Source organism: Sitophilus oryzae, unplaced genomic scaffold, assembly GCF_002938485.1.
Source record: "Sitophilus oryzae breed Bouriz unplaced genomic scaffold, Soryzae_2.0 scaffold_1420_pilon_pilon, whole genome shotgun sequence".
NCBI lineage: Eukaryota > Metazoa > Arthropoda > Insecta > Coleoptera > Curculionidae > Sitophilus > Sitophilus oryzae.
Window position 1 is genome coordinate 742,503 of NW_022146083.1, and position 15,188 is coordinate 757,690.

At 34.7% G+C, this 15,188-nt stretch overlaps 1 protein-coding gene across 1 annotated transcript; it reads left to right on the top strand.

Annotated features, from left to right (window-relative positions):
- Positions 1-849: 849 nt before the first annotated feature.
- On the top strand, positions 850-6,243 carry LOC115876216. The gene is made up of 2 exons (XM_030891915.1): positions 850-4,476; positions 4,639-6,243. Exons 1-2 carry the CDS (start codon positions 850-852, stop codon positions 6,241-6,243), a joined length of 5,232 nt encoding a protein of 1,743 aa, XP_030747775.1.
- The last annotated feature ends 8,945 nt before the right edge of the window (positions 6,244-15,188 follow it).

Genomic DNA, 15,188 nt, shown 5'->3' on the forward strand with positions numbered 1-15,188 from the left:
AAAGTGCCACACCTAGCTTTAAACCACCGTAAATATACAGGGTGGCCAATTAGTGCGAGGAAGTCCAATATCGTCGTCGTTATCGAAGATGTGAAAAAAGTTTTATTCATATGTTTCAAGGTTTATAAAGGGGTGTATCCTAAAATATTTTGTTATATACAGGGTGTCACAAAAAAAGTTATGGTAAAGTTAGTTTGATTTTTTTTATTATTTTACATCATTCTATATGTTTAGTGGTCATTCAGTGTTTTTATTGTTTTCTGTTTTCCTATTTTTATGTGTAAAGTTACCTTTAGTTATTGTACGTGTGGGACGACCTTAAGATTGAGAGTCGTCTGTCAAAAAGGATGAAAGAAGATGGCGGAACAATAAAGTAGTCAGTAATACGTCCGCTGTTTTAATACAAGTTTTTAATTGCAATAGTAATACCTCTGAGTAATACTATCAACGAAGAAATAGTTCAATCTTCAACATATTTGGTCCTTCGAGCCGGATAGCTGGGTGAAATCTTCAATTATTTCAAAGATTCAAAGAAAATCCATACTTTTCCGATCAATTTCTATCGTTCAAGGTCGAAGCCGGACGAGTCCATTTGCGCAAGACGATCCAGAATAGGGGAGTTGCGTAGTAAAAGCGGTGCGAAGAGTGGACTGGTCCAACTGCATCGGAAAAGGGGAGGACACATCGACGAAAGCAGAAAAAAAATACGTTTTGAGAGCCGTGCCCGGGATTGGTAAAACGACGACGCAAATTGCCGGTGAGTCCGTTCCTATTTACCTTTATTATCCTTTTCTTTCAACGGGAAGATAGGTTTGCTCCAAGTTCTTATTAATAGGTTTTAATATCAAAATGCAAAACGAGGAGACAAGGGTTCTTTTAGGGAAACGTAGAGTTTTCAAACAACGACATACATTATTTGAAAAATATTTTAAAACCCTAAAGGAATCCTTTCAAGATACTTCGCCTACCGATCGTGAAAGGTTTAAGATTGCTGAATTAAAGTTACGTTTAGAAAAATATGAGAAATTAATACAAGAATACGAGATAGTTCAAACAGAGATAGAGATAAGTTCAGATGATTTAGATACACAAACGTTGGAAAGAGAAACTTTTGAGAAAAATTATTTTAGTTTATTAGTTGAGTGCAAGGAATTCTTAAGCATCTTTGACAAGGTAATTCCAAATTCTCATAGCGAATCGAGTAATTCAAGTAACTTTGATGTAGGCTCAAGTAACAATAATAAAAATGATTTCAATGTAAAATTACCAGAAATAAAATTACCGAAATTTACAGGTTGTTACGATAATTGGTTAGAATTTCGAGATACATTCGATTCACTTATCAATGAAAATTCAAGTATAACAAACATTCAAAAATTTCACTACCTGAGGGCAGCATTGGACGGCGGTGCCATGCAAGTTATTCGTTCTATAGAATTTTCGGCTGACAATTACCAGATAGCGTGGAATTCTTTACTTCAAAGGTATAATAACAATAGCGTTCTGGTAAACAATCATGTCAAAGCCATATTCGAAATGCCCACATTATCTAAAGAGTCAGCAAGTGACTTAAGAAAAATGTTAGATAGCCTCTCTAAGCATTTGTGCTCATTAAAAAACTTAAATCAACCGGTTGAGCACTGGGACACACTTCTTGTTTTTGTATTAAGTCATAAGTTAGACAAATCAACACTTCGAGCATGGGAGCAAGTTAAAGCAGCGACAACTCAGGGCAATTCGGATACGGTGACATTAAAAACATTCAAAGATTTTTTACGTTCAAGAGCCGATTTCTTAGAAACAGTTTTAATGACCAAAGAGGTCAAGATACAATCTCATTCATATCAAATTTCAACAAAGTTCAAAACTGAATGCATTTTTTGCAAGGGTTCAAATCATTATATACAAAATTGCAATGATTTTTTAAAGCTTTCAACTCAAGATCGTCTTAATCAGCTTAAGAATCGAAAATTATGCTTAAATTGTTTACGCGGTTTTCATACGATCAACAATTGCCTAGCAGGACATTGCAAAAAATGTACTCAAAAGCATAATACAATTCTTCATAACGACTTTCAAGTAAATTCAAGACCAGAGCGTCCAACAACTTCATCAAATAACGCATTTTCTGCAACTTCAAGCATTGCTTCGGATAATATTCTATTATCTACAGCACTAGTTCAAATTAAAAATTCAAAGGGATATTTTCAAACATGCAGAGTTTTATTAGATTCTGGGTCCCAATCCAATTTTATTACAGAAGATACATGTAAGAGATTAGGTCTAAAGACATTTCCAGTAAGTATTTCTGTTTCGGGTATCGTTCAAACTCCTTTTCAAATCAAACAGCGATGCAATATTACTGTAGTGTCCATGCATAACTCATTCAAAGCTGATATTTCATGTTTACTTCTACCTACAATTAATAAAGGTTTACCATTCCAGTCATTCGACCTTTCAAATTTAAATATTCCTTCCAATTTGAGGTTAGCTGATCCTGGTTTATCGGTTTCTTCAAAGATTGATATTCTAATTGGTGCTGAATGGTTCTACAATTTATTATGCATTGGTCAGTTCCGCTTAGGACCTAATTTACCTACGTTACAAAAAACTGTTCTAGGATGGGTAGTCTCTGGAAAATTATACAATGATCCTATTGCTGCGCAATCCATGTGCAATTTTAGTACAAGTTCAAACGACGAAATCTATTCTTTATTGAAAAGGTTCTGGGAAGTCGAAGAAACTGTTCCACCTGGTTCAAATGTGAAATTCTCCTCAGATGAACAGCTTTGCGAGGACATATTTTCTAAAACAACCGAGCGAAAAGACGACGGTAGATTTATTGTTCATATTCCCTTAAAATGCGATCCTATTATTCTAGGTGATTCTCGTGAAATTGCTACCAAAAGATTCTATTCTTTGGAGAAGAAATTGAATCGTGAACCAAAGTTAAAGGAAGAATATGCAGCATTTATGAACGAATATATTCAACTTGGTCATATGCGAGAAATATCTAAAATTGACGAACATTCTAATTCTGGTTTTCTGCCACATCATGCAGTTGTTAACGAAAATAATCAAACTACTAAGCTTAGGGTTGTGTTCGATGGCTCGGCACAAACTGATAATGGAATTTCTTTTAATAGTTTGCAGCTAGTTGGTCCTACCATTCAGGATAATCTTTTTTCCATTTTATTAAGATTCCGACAGGGGCCTATTGTCATCTGTGCGGATATTGTTAAAATGTATCGGCAGATAGAGATTCATAGATCACAAAAACATCTCCAAAATATTCTATGGCGTTTCGATTCTTCAGAGGAATTAAAAACTTTCGAATTACAAACAGTAACTTACGGTACTGCATCAGCTCCTTGGTTAGCTACAAGATGTTTAAAGCAATTGACCATAGATTATTCCAAAATATTCCCACAATCATCTCATTTCGTGGCATCCAATTTCTATATGGATGATTTGTTGATAAGTTGCAATTCAGAAAGTGAGGCGTTAACAATATGTGACGAAATTTCAAAAATACTTTCTTCAGGCTGTTTTCAACTTCAAAAATGGGCAACTAATAGTACCAAAATTCTTCAGCACATTCAAAATCCTTCTACTATTCTTAAAATTGGCAAGGATCAACGAACCAAGATTCTAGGTTTGTATTGGTCTTATGAAGACGATCAGCTAATGTACACTATTGCTGATTTTATCAGTTTAAATAAGTTTACCAAGCGTACTATAATGTCTGATATAGCTCAGATTTTTGATCCCTTGGGACTCTTGGGCCCATGTATCATTTTAGGAAAAATTCTTCTTCAATCACTTTGGTCCTTAAAGCTTGACTGGGATGAGTCTCTTCCAGCTACTATAGACAATCAATGGCGGCAATTACGGCAAGAACTACCAGTACTTAACATTTTAAAAATACCCAGATTTGTTTCAAATACGTCAATCGTTAAGTTGGAGTTACACGGGTTTGCCGATGCCTCTTTACAAGCATATGGCGCATGTCTATACATTCGTAGTATATCTTCCAGCGGAGAGATTCAGGTAAAGCTTTTGACAGCTAAAAGTAGGGTTAGTCCTCTAAAATCGTTAACAATTCCAAGATTAGAACTGTGCGGTGCTCTCTTGTTAGCACAGCTAGTTGATCGAGTGAAAAATTCAATGACTTTTACTTTTGATGATATATTTCTTTGGTGCGATTCCACTGTCTCTCTTGCCTGGATTCGTACTTCTCCAAGTACTTTGCAAGTTTTTGTTCAAACCAGAGTCGCTCAAATACAAAGGTTAACACAACCTAACCAATGGCATCATGTTCGAACCGCCGACAATCCTGCAGACTTTCTTTCCCGAGGTATTTTGCCTAGGGCTCTTTTGGATTGTACTATGTGGTGGAATGGCCCACAATGGCTTAGCCAACCTAAAGATCAATGGCCCTATTCTGCAGCTACTTTTGAAGGAGAACTCCCAGAAGTTAAGAAACAAAAAATAATTCTCGCAGCTTTTCAAACTTCAAATTGGATTAATATTAATAAATTTTCAAACTTAATGAAACTTCAACGGGTGGTCGCTTATTGTCTTAGATTCATATACAATTGTCGAAATCCCACTGACAAGCAATTTAAACCTTTCAAGGCAAAGGATTTATCTGATACTCTTAGATACCTTATTACGATATCTCAAAAGGATGATTTTGCAGAAGAAATTCAAACGTTGCAAAGGAGTCATGCGTTGCCAAGGCAATCTAAGCTTCTTTCTTTAAATCCTTTTCTAGACGATGAGGGTATTTTACGTGTTGGTGGACGTCTTAGTCAATCAAATTTTAGTTTTGATGTCAAACATCCAATACTTCTTTCGTCCAAGCACCATCTTACAAAATTGCTTTTTAGACACGAGCATCTAAGATTATTCCATGCTGGACAACAACAACTGCTTTATTCAATTCGTCAACGTTATTGGCCACTGGCTGGTCGCAATTTGGCTAAACAAATTGTTCATTCCTGCATAAAATGCTACCGCTGCAAACCACTGCAACCTTCTCCAATCATGGGTAATCTTCCAAAAGCGCGTGTTACTCCTGCTCCACCCTTTTATAATACTGGCATAGACTACGCAGGTCCAGTATATTTGAGTTCAAAAAAGGGAAGAGGAGCCAAGGTTTCTAAAGCGTATATTGCGCTATTTGTGTGCTTTGTGACCAAGGCCACTCATTTAGAATTGGTGAGTGACTTATCAAAGGATGCCTTCATTGCTGCCTTCCGGAGGTTTGTAGCACGCCGTGGTAAGCCAAGTAATGTTTATTCCGACAACGGAACAAATTTTGTAGGAGCCAATTCAGAGTTACGAGAATTATCTCAATTTTTAAAATCGCAAGAACATTCTTTACAAGATAGTATATCTAATATTGGCGTAAATTGGCACTTCATACCCGCATTCTCACCTCACTTCGGAGGAATTTGGGAAGCCGGTGTTAAGTCGGCTAAAAGACACTTGACTCGAATAATCGGTAGCGTAAAACTTACTTTTGAAGAGTATTGCACTATATTGGCAGAGGTTGAAGCAATCCTAAACTCTCGTCCAATCACTCCCATGTCCTCAGACCCCAATGACCTATCCGCTTTAACCCCTTCTCATTTCCTTATCGGACAACCGGCAACATCACTTCCCGATCCAGACCTTAGAGACATTTCAACGTCACGCCTTTCAAGATACCAGCTGATGCAGCAGTGCCAACAACATTTTTGGTCCCGCTGGACTCGTGAGTTTCTTAGCGAGCTTCAGTTACGCACCAAATGGAAAACTCAGCAAGCAGCACTTCAAGTTGGGTCTCTTGTTGTTCTCAGAGATGACCACTCTCATCCACTTCAATGGAAACTCGGTAGAATCGTCTTACTTCATCCAGGATCAGACGGCATCGCTCGAGTAGCTACTATCAAGACATCAAGTGGAACTGTGAAACGGAGTTTTGCTAAGTTTTTGTATTGCCGATTGAGGTTGAAAGCTGACTCTTTCAAGGCCGGGGCATGTTTAGTGGTCATTCAGTGTTTTTTATTGTTTTCTGTTTTCCTATTTTTATGTGTAAAGTTACCTTTAGTTATTGTACGTGTGGGACGACCTTTAAGATTGAGAGTCGTCTGTCAAAAAAAGGATGAAAGAAGATGGCGGAACAATAAAGTAGTCAGTAATACGTCCGCTGTTTTAATACAAGTTTTTAATTGCAATAGTAATACCTCTGAGTAATACTATCAACGAAGAAATAGTTCAATCTTCAACACTATATACATTATTCTATATTGGGTATTTTTTATGGCATCACCAAAATCGCAATATTTAAAATGGTATATCTCAAAACTTTTTTAAATGCGACATTCTGTATATTACTTTTCTGTCAGATGCAGAATTAAAAAGTGAACATTTTTTTTATTAATTTAAAGTGTTTCTAAATTTTTACCGCTGTCGCAGATATTCGCAGTATTATATTAAATATGGCTCTTTCAACAATAAATTTTTTTCAATGCCACCTAATATGATCTTTGTCTGTCTTGTCTTGTCAAAAAATGTTCACCTTTTAATTCTACATCTGAAAGAAAAATAATATACAAGGTGTTACATTTAAAAAAAATGAGATACAACATTTTTTAAATATTACGATTTTGGTGACGCCATAAAAAATATCCTGTATACGATAAAGTAAATTTTTCTACACGAATTTATTCCGATATCCTTCATGTTTAAGAAAACATAGCGAAGTATTAATAAAGTTATGTTCACTCTAGTTTTTTACCACTTTTCGTATAGAATGTTTTTAACCAAAGTTTTAGTAAATAAGAAATAGATTAGCAACACCGCAGTGTGCTTTAAATAAAGACAGTGTACTATAGCATAATTTTATGCCGAATCCAGTTATTTACAGAGAATTAAACTTGCTTTAAATAAAAAAAAAGTCGTAGAAAATCTCTGAAATAGATAATAATATAAAAATATGTCATTATATATTTTTTCCGCATTTCTTCCCATCAGAAGATTTTCAGATACAGAAGAATTGTTACCTACACGAAATGTGAAAATATTCTGTTTTCAAGCAAGTTTTTACTCGATGATCATTTTTTTTATTTTATTTTATTGTGAACTCATATTTACCTAAATACATATCTGTGAAACTATGGCGAGTGCCACGTCTATACTTTGCCTAGTTAATAAACCACGACTATACAGCTACGTCGTCGGCTACGGAGGCGAGAACAAGGTCATATAAAGTGGCAGAAAAAGAACAAAGGATTTGACAAGGAGTAAAACTACTAGTTTTCTTATACTATGATTCTATGTTCACCAATAAGCGAAAAAAAATAATTCTAACCAAAACTGGACGACCACACTGTACTATTATTTTAATAAATCAATTATAGAGCGTTATGCAATAGTGATGGGCATTACGATTCTTTATAGTGATTCGAATCACGCGTTCATTTCCTCATAATGCATTGACTCTCACGATTCGTTCAACCATGGACATATTCGGCGTCGGGCTGGCTAACTGGAATTTAAATTTCGCGCTGGGGATACAGGGTGGTTTGGTTAGGTTAGGTTGTAAAATGCTGTAAAAAATGTCAAGTTGCCGCATTTATTTATTTATTTCGTGACATTGTCATTCGTTTTGACACTTAGTTATGTATTACGAGTTTTTCGTTTAAATAAATAATAGTGTTGTGATACTTTAAGCTTAAAAATGTTTACTAGCAGACCTTGCAAAGATATTCTAAAAAGAACATTGTTCTTTTTAATAATGCCCTTTTATGTCTCTTAAGTGCTGTTAAGAAGGTGAGTTTTGTTGATATAAATAACTGTTTATATATTTATAATTTATTTATTTTTGTTTCCTAAATTATTTTGATTAAAAAAAATATTTAAAAGTGGGCAACGCTGTGCCGGTCAAGCTTAATCACGTGACATGCACGCGACTAAAAGTTTATTTGGTATGAACCATATCTATTTTTATTAGGAAATATCTTTCACATCGGTTGCATTTTGTAACCATGATGTTTGTTTAGAGGTTTTGTTCGAGTCCATTGATGCTTATTTAGAAAATGACACTCTGAATATCTACAATGACACTCATCAATCATCACTCTGAATCTATTTTTCTAAGGCTCCCTGATCTTCCCCTAGGAGATGCAAGACCTTGTCGTTGGTGGGGAAGCTCCTGGTCAGGTGCTGGGGGGAATTCCCCCTAGCACTTGGCTTGGTCTAAGAAGCATCTCAGTCATCGTCTTGTCCCTGACTGTAGTGTCGTGGCCAGGGAATTGCACCAAGACATATAACGATACCGGGCGGGGCTACGGACAGCCTCAACCTTGGGGCATCGGGGGGCACCCCATTTTATTTTACCCCTTACTTCTACATGCGGGGCTCTGTAGAAGTGGACCGACTGTCCCTAGCGACTCATGGGAACACTATGAGATCTGATAATAATAGTAATAAAAACATCACCGGTGAAGCTGTGGGGAAACCCCCTAGCGACACTGGGAACAGTAACAATGAAAGTTCCAAGGGGCCAAATTCAAAGAGAAGCTCCTCAACTGTGAAGGACACGGGTCTCCGTAGGAAGTCCTGGGACTGTATGATGAGTTATAACTCAAGAAAGGGGGACACAATAGATCTCTAAGGTCGCAGAGATTAACCCCCCTCCCACTTATTCTAAATTCTAATTCTAAGGCTCCCTGATTAAAAATTACTGTTTTAAACACAGCCATGGCGCGTGAGATTGACATTTAAAAACGATTTTATTTTAAGCGAAAACGTCAAAAGTTGACACGTGATATGTCATTCTATTCAGATTGTCATTTTCTATCGAATAAAGTAAAAAAAATACCATGGGTGAATGGGTGCCATTTAAAAATTACAAGTTGTAGTAATTTCCGGTGAAACAGGAAGTGACCGACAACAACTGAATACTTCAATCAATCCTAATTTATGTCATACACTGACATACCAAATCTCGTTTCATATTTGAAATATTAAAAAAAATTGAGGGGTGAGCCACTTTTGAGAAACACCCGGTATATTTATATCGTTATTATTACCTATATTATAAACGTTTCGCTATACCCAAGCACTTTTAGTATTTAAATCTAATATTCATTTTTTAAATGAACCGTATTGTAAGCAAATTTTTTACTTTTTTTACGATTAGTTCCTTCAAATTTTATGAATTCGTGCTGGCCGCGATTCAATACCGTATTGTAAGCAATGAGACTCACGATTCATTTTTAATATTGGTTCAAATGAACGACTCGTTAAATCTATGCCCATCTCTACTATGAATGAATCTACTGTATGGAATAATAACTGACTTTCTTCAGGATTTCAAGTTATTTCAACAATGTAATTTACCTGCTCTTTGACTTCATCGGCGGACCAAGCCAACATAAAAATTTGCGAGGTAAGCCCGCATGCGTAAAAGCCAAAAAACAATAATTCGCTCATTGATTGGCACTACAAAAAAATATCGTTTTACTTGTGATGTAAAGAGTGCGCTGTTTATTTTTAATTACCGGTAAAAGTTGAACTGTGATTCCACCAACATTGGCAGCGTTCAGAAAATATTCTAACAGCAAAATATACTTCACACAATCGTTCACATGTTTTCTCAACCTGTTAAAAGAAAACAAAATACTTTAAATTTTTGGACAATGATTAAATAATAGCAAAAAAAAAACACAATTTTTAATTTTTATTTTTATTTTGATTAAATTACAGAAGGTAAAAGCATTTCATGCATCCCAATAGGTTCTGAAGATCCGTCAAAAATACAGGTTCTATTTTAAAAAACTACAATTCTTGTGAAAAATATATACTTGAGTCACCTCAGTCACAGTTTTAGTTAATTTTAAATGAACAGGGTGGACCAAATTGGACGCTTTTAAAGGGAAACACCCTTTTTTATGTTAGATCATCAAAAACATGATCATCCAAACCAAACCAAATCAAACACATTTAAACTATATCTAATGGTCGACCGTCTACTGTTATGGACAGACGGGACCGTTTTTGAACATTCCTGGCCAGTGGCGGATACAGAGGGGGGGCACATGGGGCCCGGCCCCCCTCTAAAATCTATAAATTGGGTTAAATATTACGCTTTTTGGGTTAAAAATGGCGCCTTAAAAGGCATTTTCTACATTACTTTTTATTTGGCCCCCCCCTAAAATAAATTCCTGTGTGTCCGCCCCTGTTCCTGGCGGAATTCATTAACCCAGTAGGGGTGAAAAATACCCTCGTATAACCACTAAGTAATAAGAACCTTTATTCTTGCGTAAAGATAAAACTCCATAGGCACTAAGTCCGGCAGCCTCGACTGGAATCTTGGTTAGCAATTCAATTAATCTCGAAATTGGCTGCAAAAATTTGCTGATAATGTCAGCGTTTTGAGGTGGTGCGTCGTATTGCTGGAAAAATATGTTCTCGAGTTCCATTAGGGGCAGATCATCAATGGGGTCAAAGCCTAGTAGTAAACAGTGGCAAACTTTTAAAAATTCTGTATTTCGAAGCGGACCATAACGAAATATCAAGTGTGCTATATTTTTGGAAAGGCAATTTAAAGTTCTTTTCAGTTAATTAAAAATATACAGGGTGTCAGAAATAAAAAATCAATTTTTCTGTTGATAAAAAATTATACTTAAACCATTACATTCTACGTAAAAAGTTGCTTTGGAAATGTTTTCATAAAAATACAAACTTTTCCATGGCAAAGACTTACAGTGATTTGTTAAAAATGCATATTTTCGAAAAACACCCCGTAACTCTGAAACGGTAACAGATATCGATGTGCGGTTTTTACCAGCTTGTTTTTGATAAAAATTGAGCTCCATACCGATATTAGTTTTCGTCTCCTGTTTGTTTCCCTTTAAAAGTCTCCAATTTGACCCATCCTGTACACCTTTATTTTTTTTTCTACTGGTATAATTTAATGTAGCGACCAAATGCCAACATTTTCGAAGCGACTTCCACGTTTAATTTCAACGTTAACACTTTAAAAATTATTTAGAATCATAAAAAAGGTCCCCTTCTAAAAACACACGAATTTTGGTAGCTCGACCAACTATACCGGGTGAGTCTCAAAAGTGGCTCATCCCTATAACTTTTTTATTTTTTTAGTTAAAAAACGAGATTTGGTATGTTAGTACATGACTGATTGACGTATTCAATTGTTTTCGGTCACTTCCGGTTTCACCGGAAATGACTATAACTTTTGATTTTTAAATGACACCACCGGTAGTTTTTGACTTTATTTGATAGAAAATGTCACTCTGAATAGAATGACATTTCATATGTCAACTTTTGACATTTTCGCATATGGTTTATTTGAAATTATAACTTGCGGTTCGTAACGAAAATTTGACTCGAAATACCAAGTGTGTGGTATCAAATTATTCGTAAAAAAATGCTTTTTCCAAATATGCTAATGAGCCACCCTCGTTCCATTTGAAAAAATTGAGATATGATTAAAAATACGATTTGAGCATTTTCTAACTGGCCAGGACAAGACACTAAAAACATTAGACGATCAAATCTATTTTTCCAAGGCTCCTTGATTAGTGTTTTTAACATAGCCATGACACTCTCTCCAGAATGTCATTTTGTATCGCATAAAGTAAAAAAATACCGAGGGTGCCATTTAAAAATCTAAAGTTGTAGTCATTTCCGGTGAAACAGGAAGTGACCAGTTAACAATTGAATACACCAATCAATCTTAATTTATGTCATATACTAACATACTAAATCTCGTTTATCTGAAAAAATAAAAAAGTTATAGGGGGTGAGCCACTTTTGAGACGCACCCGGTATAGCCTGCATATTTTGTAAAACATTTATTGTGAAAATCTAGAAAACTTGATGGATATATTTTGGGAATACTATGTATAAAAAATGTCTATACCTATATGGCGGATTCATCTCTCCAAAAAAATCCTTTATGGGTATTTCGCCACTGCACTGCAAGAAAATCTACAAACATAACAAAAAATCCTAATTTCTGACAGGCAGTGTCCATTTAGGTTTAACGCCAGAAGTGTTTGCAAAAAATAACTATTTTATTTTGTAGATTTTCTTTTAGTGTAGTGGCGAAATACCCATAAAGGATTTTTTTGGAGAGAATACTATGTATAACATTAAAAAAAAATAATAAAAAAATGATAATTTTAAATCAAATTAAATTTAAAAGAAACTTACTCCAATAAATAGACATGTTTTTTTATTAGTTTATTCGTGTTAAGTTCCTGGGTCTCTCCAATAGCCATCAGCTCGATCAGTAATATGCGAAAATGGGTGTGAACAAAATTAATTGACGTGATCACCGTAATGTTCACCGTTCCCGTGAGCGAAGATCCGTAAAAAGCAATGAAAGTCTGGATCATCCAGATAATCAATACGTAGTTGGCTTTATCAAAAGGTAACCACACAGGAAAAATAAAATCTGAAGCCTCTATTTCGTCGATATACAATTGCACCAATCTCACTATCACTAGAACGGCTGCAAGCAAAATACAGAAAAAACTATAAAAGTAAGAATATATCCGGCAAAATCGCGTCTGCTCTTCGTAGCAAGCGATAATCTTCGGATTTGTCGAATCCCATACTTCCTCTTCCATATCCTGAATCAGTTCGAACAGTTCTACTATTTTTTTCTTGTAAACAATGTAAACTTTTAACAATAGGTATAGGTATTAAACTAATAAAAAACGCGCCTATCAAAAATAAGTCTTGCATTTTATCTGCCCCGTATATGACGAAGTTCAAAAACATCATTCCCATGCTGATAAAGAGACAGACGAAAAGAGTGACCAGAGATATTTGGTATAATTTGTAGAAAAACATGAACGAATGAGATTTGTTTTTGAATTTCCACAAGCCTTGGAGGATCAGGAATAGTCGGGGTATTTTGATCAAGTTTTCTTTGGCCATTGTTAAACGTTTGACGTGCTGAAAGCTACTGCCTGCATGTCGATGATGTGAAAACCCATACGCTGGTTTCGATTCTTTAATTTCCTCTAAGACACGTGCGAAAATTTTCTAAACATCTATACAATTTGTAGTAATTGAGGTAACGCTCATTTATAAGTTTTCTACCAAGACAATTTATTATTTATAAATATTTTAGTTTTTCATTGTTTTCTTTTCAGTAAATGGGCACGTGGCTCACCTCTATAACTTCATATATTATTTCAGATAAAACAGTTAGATTTGGTATGTTGATATAGTAACATAAATTGGGATTGCTTGATATACAGGGTTTCTCACCGTAGCAATTCGTTAAAAGTTTGTGAGGTTAGCAAAAACTTAGAAGTTTGAAATTTTGAGACTTAGGGTTATTTAACCTTTCCTTTCATTTAAAAATATTTTCAAGGTCACACCACTTCCGGTTACACCGGAAGTCGCCATTAACTTCCTTATTTTAAATGGAACACCCTGTATATTATTTTATTTTTGGATTTCTAAGAAAATTTTATGATGAGTTTCATTAGGTTTCCCTATACCTATTTTCAACTGTTTATCAGATATCTTGATTTATTTGAAAATGTTTACAGATTTACCCCTATTTTTAACAGTCGGTCTTTTACTCATTTTGAATTGGTGATAAACGCTTCTGCGGTAAACCGAAGCAGAGGACTAATACTTTCGAAATCCATATTGACAATTAATTTATTGCATACAGGGTGTCCAAAATTTGATAACTGATTACATTATTTTCAAACTCAAAATAGTTCATTTTTTCAAATGAGACACCCTGTATATTTTTCGATAGTAGATAACTTTCCCTATACCCATTTTCAACGGTTTTCTTGTTAATTCGTATTTTTTACTTTAATTCAATTTTTGGCAGAATCGACAATATCGTTTGTGTTTTTTAAAAGAAAATAATTATGTTAAAGTAAAGAAATTGTATGTAATTAGAACATACGAACAAAACAGGAACAAAACAAAAGTGAAAACGTATAAAATATAACATAACAAAACAAACGTATTTTCAACAGTAACGGTGAGGCATTTATTTTATTTTAGTTTTCTATGAGCTTGCAGCTCTGGTCACCACTGTTGTATTTTTTATTTAATTCAACTCACTTTTACAATTTTTATGCTTTAGAAGGCTTTGTTTTTTAAAACTATCAATTTTAAGAATTACACTGTCGTTAATTTAATAAAAAAAGCAGCCGGGAGAACTGAAATATTGATAGATATAAACGATGTTGTTACAAAACCACGTAAGTATATAATTACCAATTACTACATCGGTGCTCGGTGAATGTCAAATACGTCAAACTCTAACAATGGACGAGCAACTGATAAAACTCCCAAAATTGCAATTGATCTTTACAGGCTTGCGGAAATTTAACAAGTCGAGTTCCTTTATGTTTTTCTACAATATCAAGAAATCAAGAAAGTTTTCATCATCTACAAGAAGAGAATCTTAGATTTACTTAACAAACATAGTCTATGTATGTGCCCTTGAGTCTATTATGCTGTACTTTAGGGTCGCTCTCAGGGGCGGGTAAAGCGGGTGTGTGGTCGAATTTCAATGCAGGAAACGAGCGTTCAGCAGAACAGTTAGTAATAAAAGTACATGTGAAGATTCTTAATGCTTGAAAGTATTTGGAAACAGGTCTTAAGCGTTTTTTTTTCATAAATTACTTTAAGAAGCTCTCTAGCAGATGGTTTTGCTGACTTATTGCATTTTATAAATTCACGAAAATGTATTAATTCATTAGGCATTGACTCATCTAAATCATTTATATAACAGGTTATTAAATGTCTGGACTTATCGGTAATGTCGTCAATACTTAAAGTAGATAAATCACTAAAGAAACCAAATTTGGTTGAAAAGTCATTATAGGCACTTTTCCTGTAGGAAATTTTAAGGATTAATTTATCAATAATAACATTAAATACATTTATCCTAAAATCGTCCCTAGCGTTAAATAGAGTTTCATTATCACTGGTTTCATCAAATTGTCGTTTCCGTTTCACTTTTCTCTTATCTGCCGCATATTCTTTCTCATCGAACAATTCTATGGCGCTTCTTTCATATTCCTCAAATGATTTAGTATTATCTAAATTTCTAATTTCAGAAAAAAAAATTCGATGAGCTATATAAATCTGCAGCAAGTTGTAGATCAATATTCACCATTTCA

Bases quoted from the DNA above. Each gene is read 5' to 3' on its own strand.
- LOC115876216 (XM_030891915.1), top strand. From the start codon at position 850: ATGCAAAACGAGGAGACAAGGGTTCTTTTAGGGAAACGTAGAGTTTTC. The intron at 4,477-4,638 runs GTTAAGAAACAA...AAACCTTTCAAG, and splicing joins TTGAAGGAGAACTCCCAGAA to GCAAAGGATTTATCTGATAC.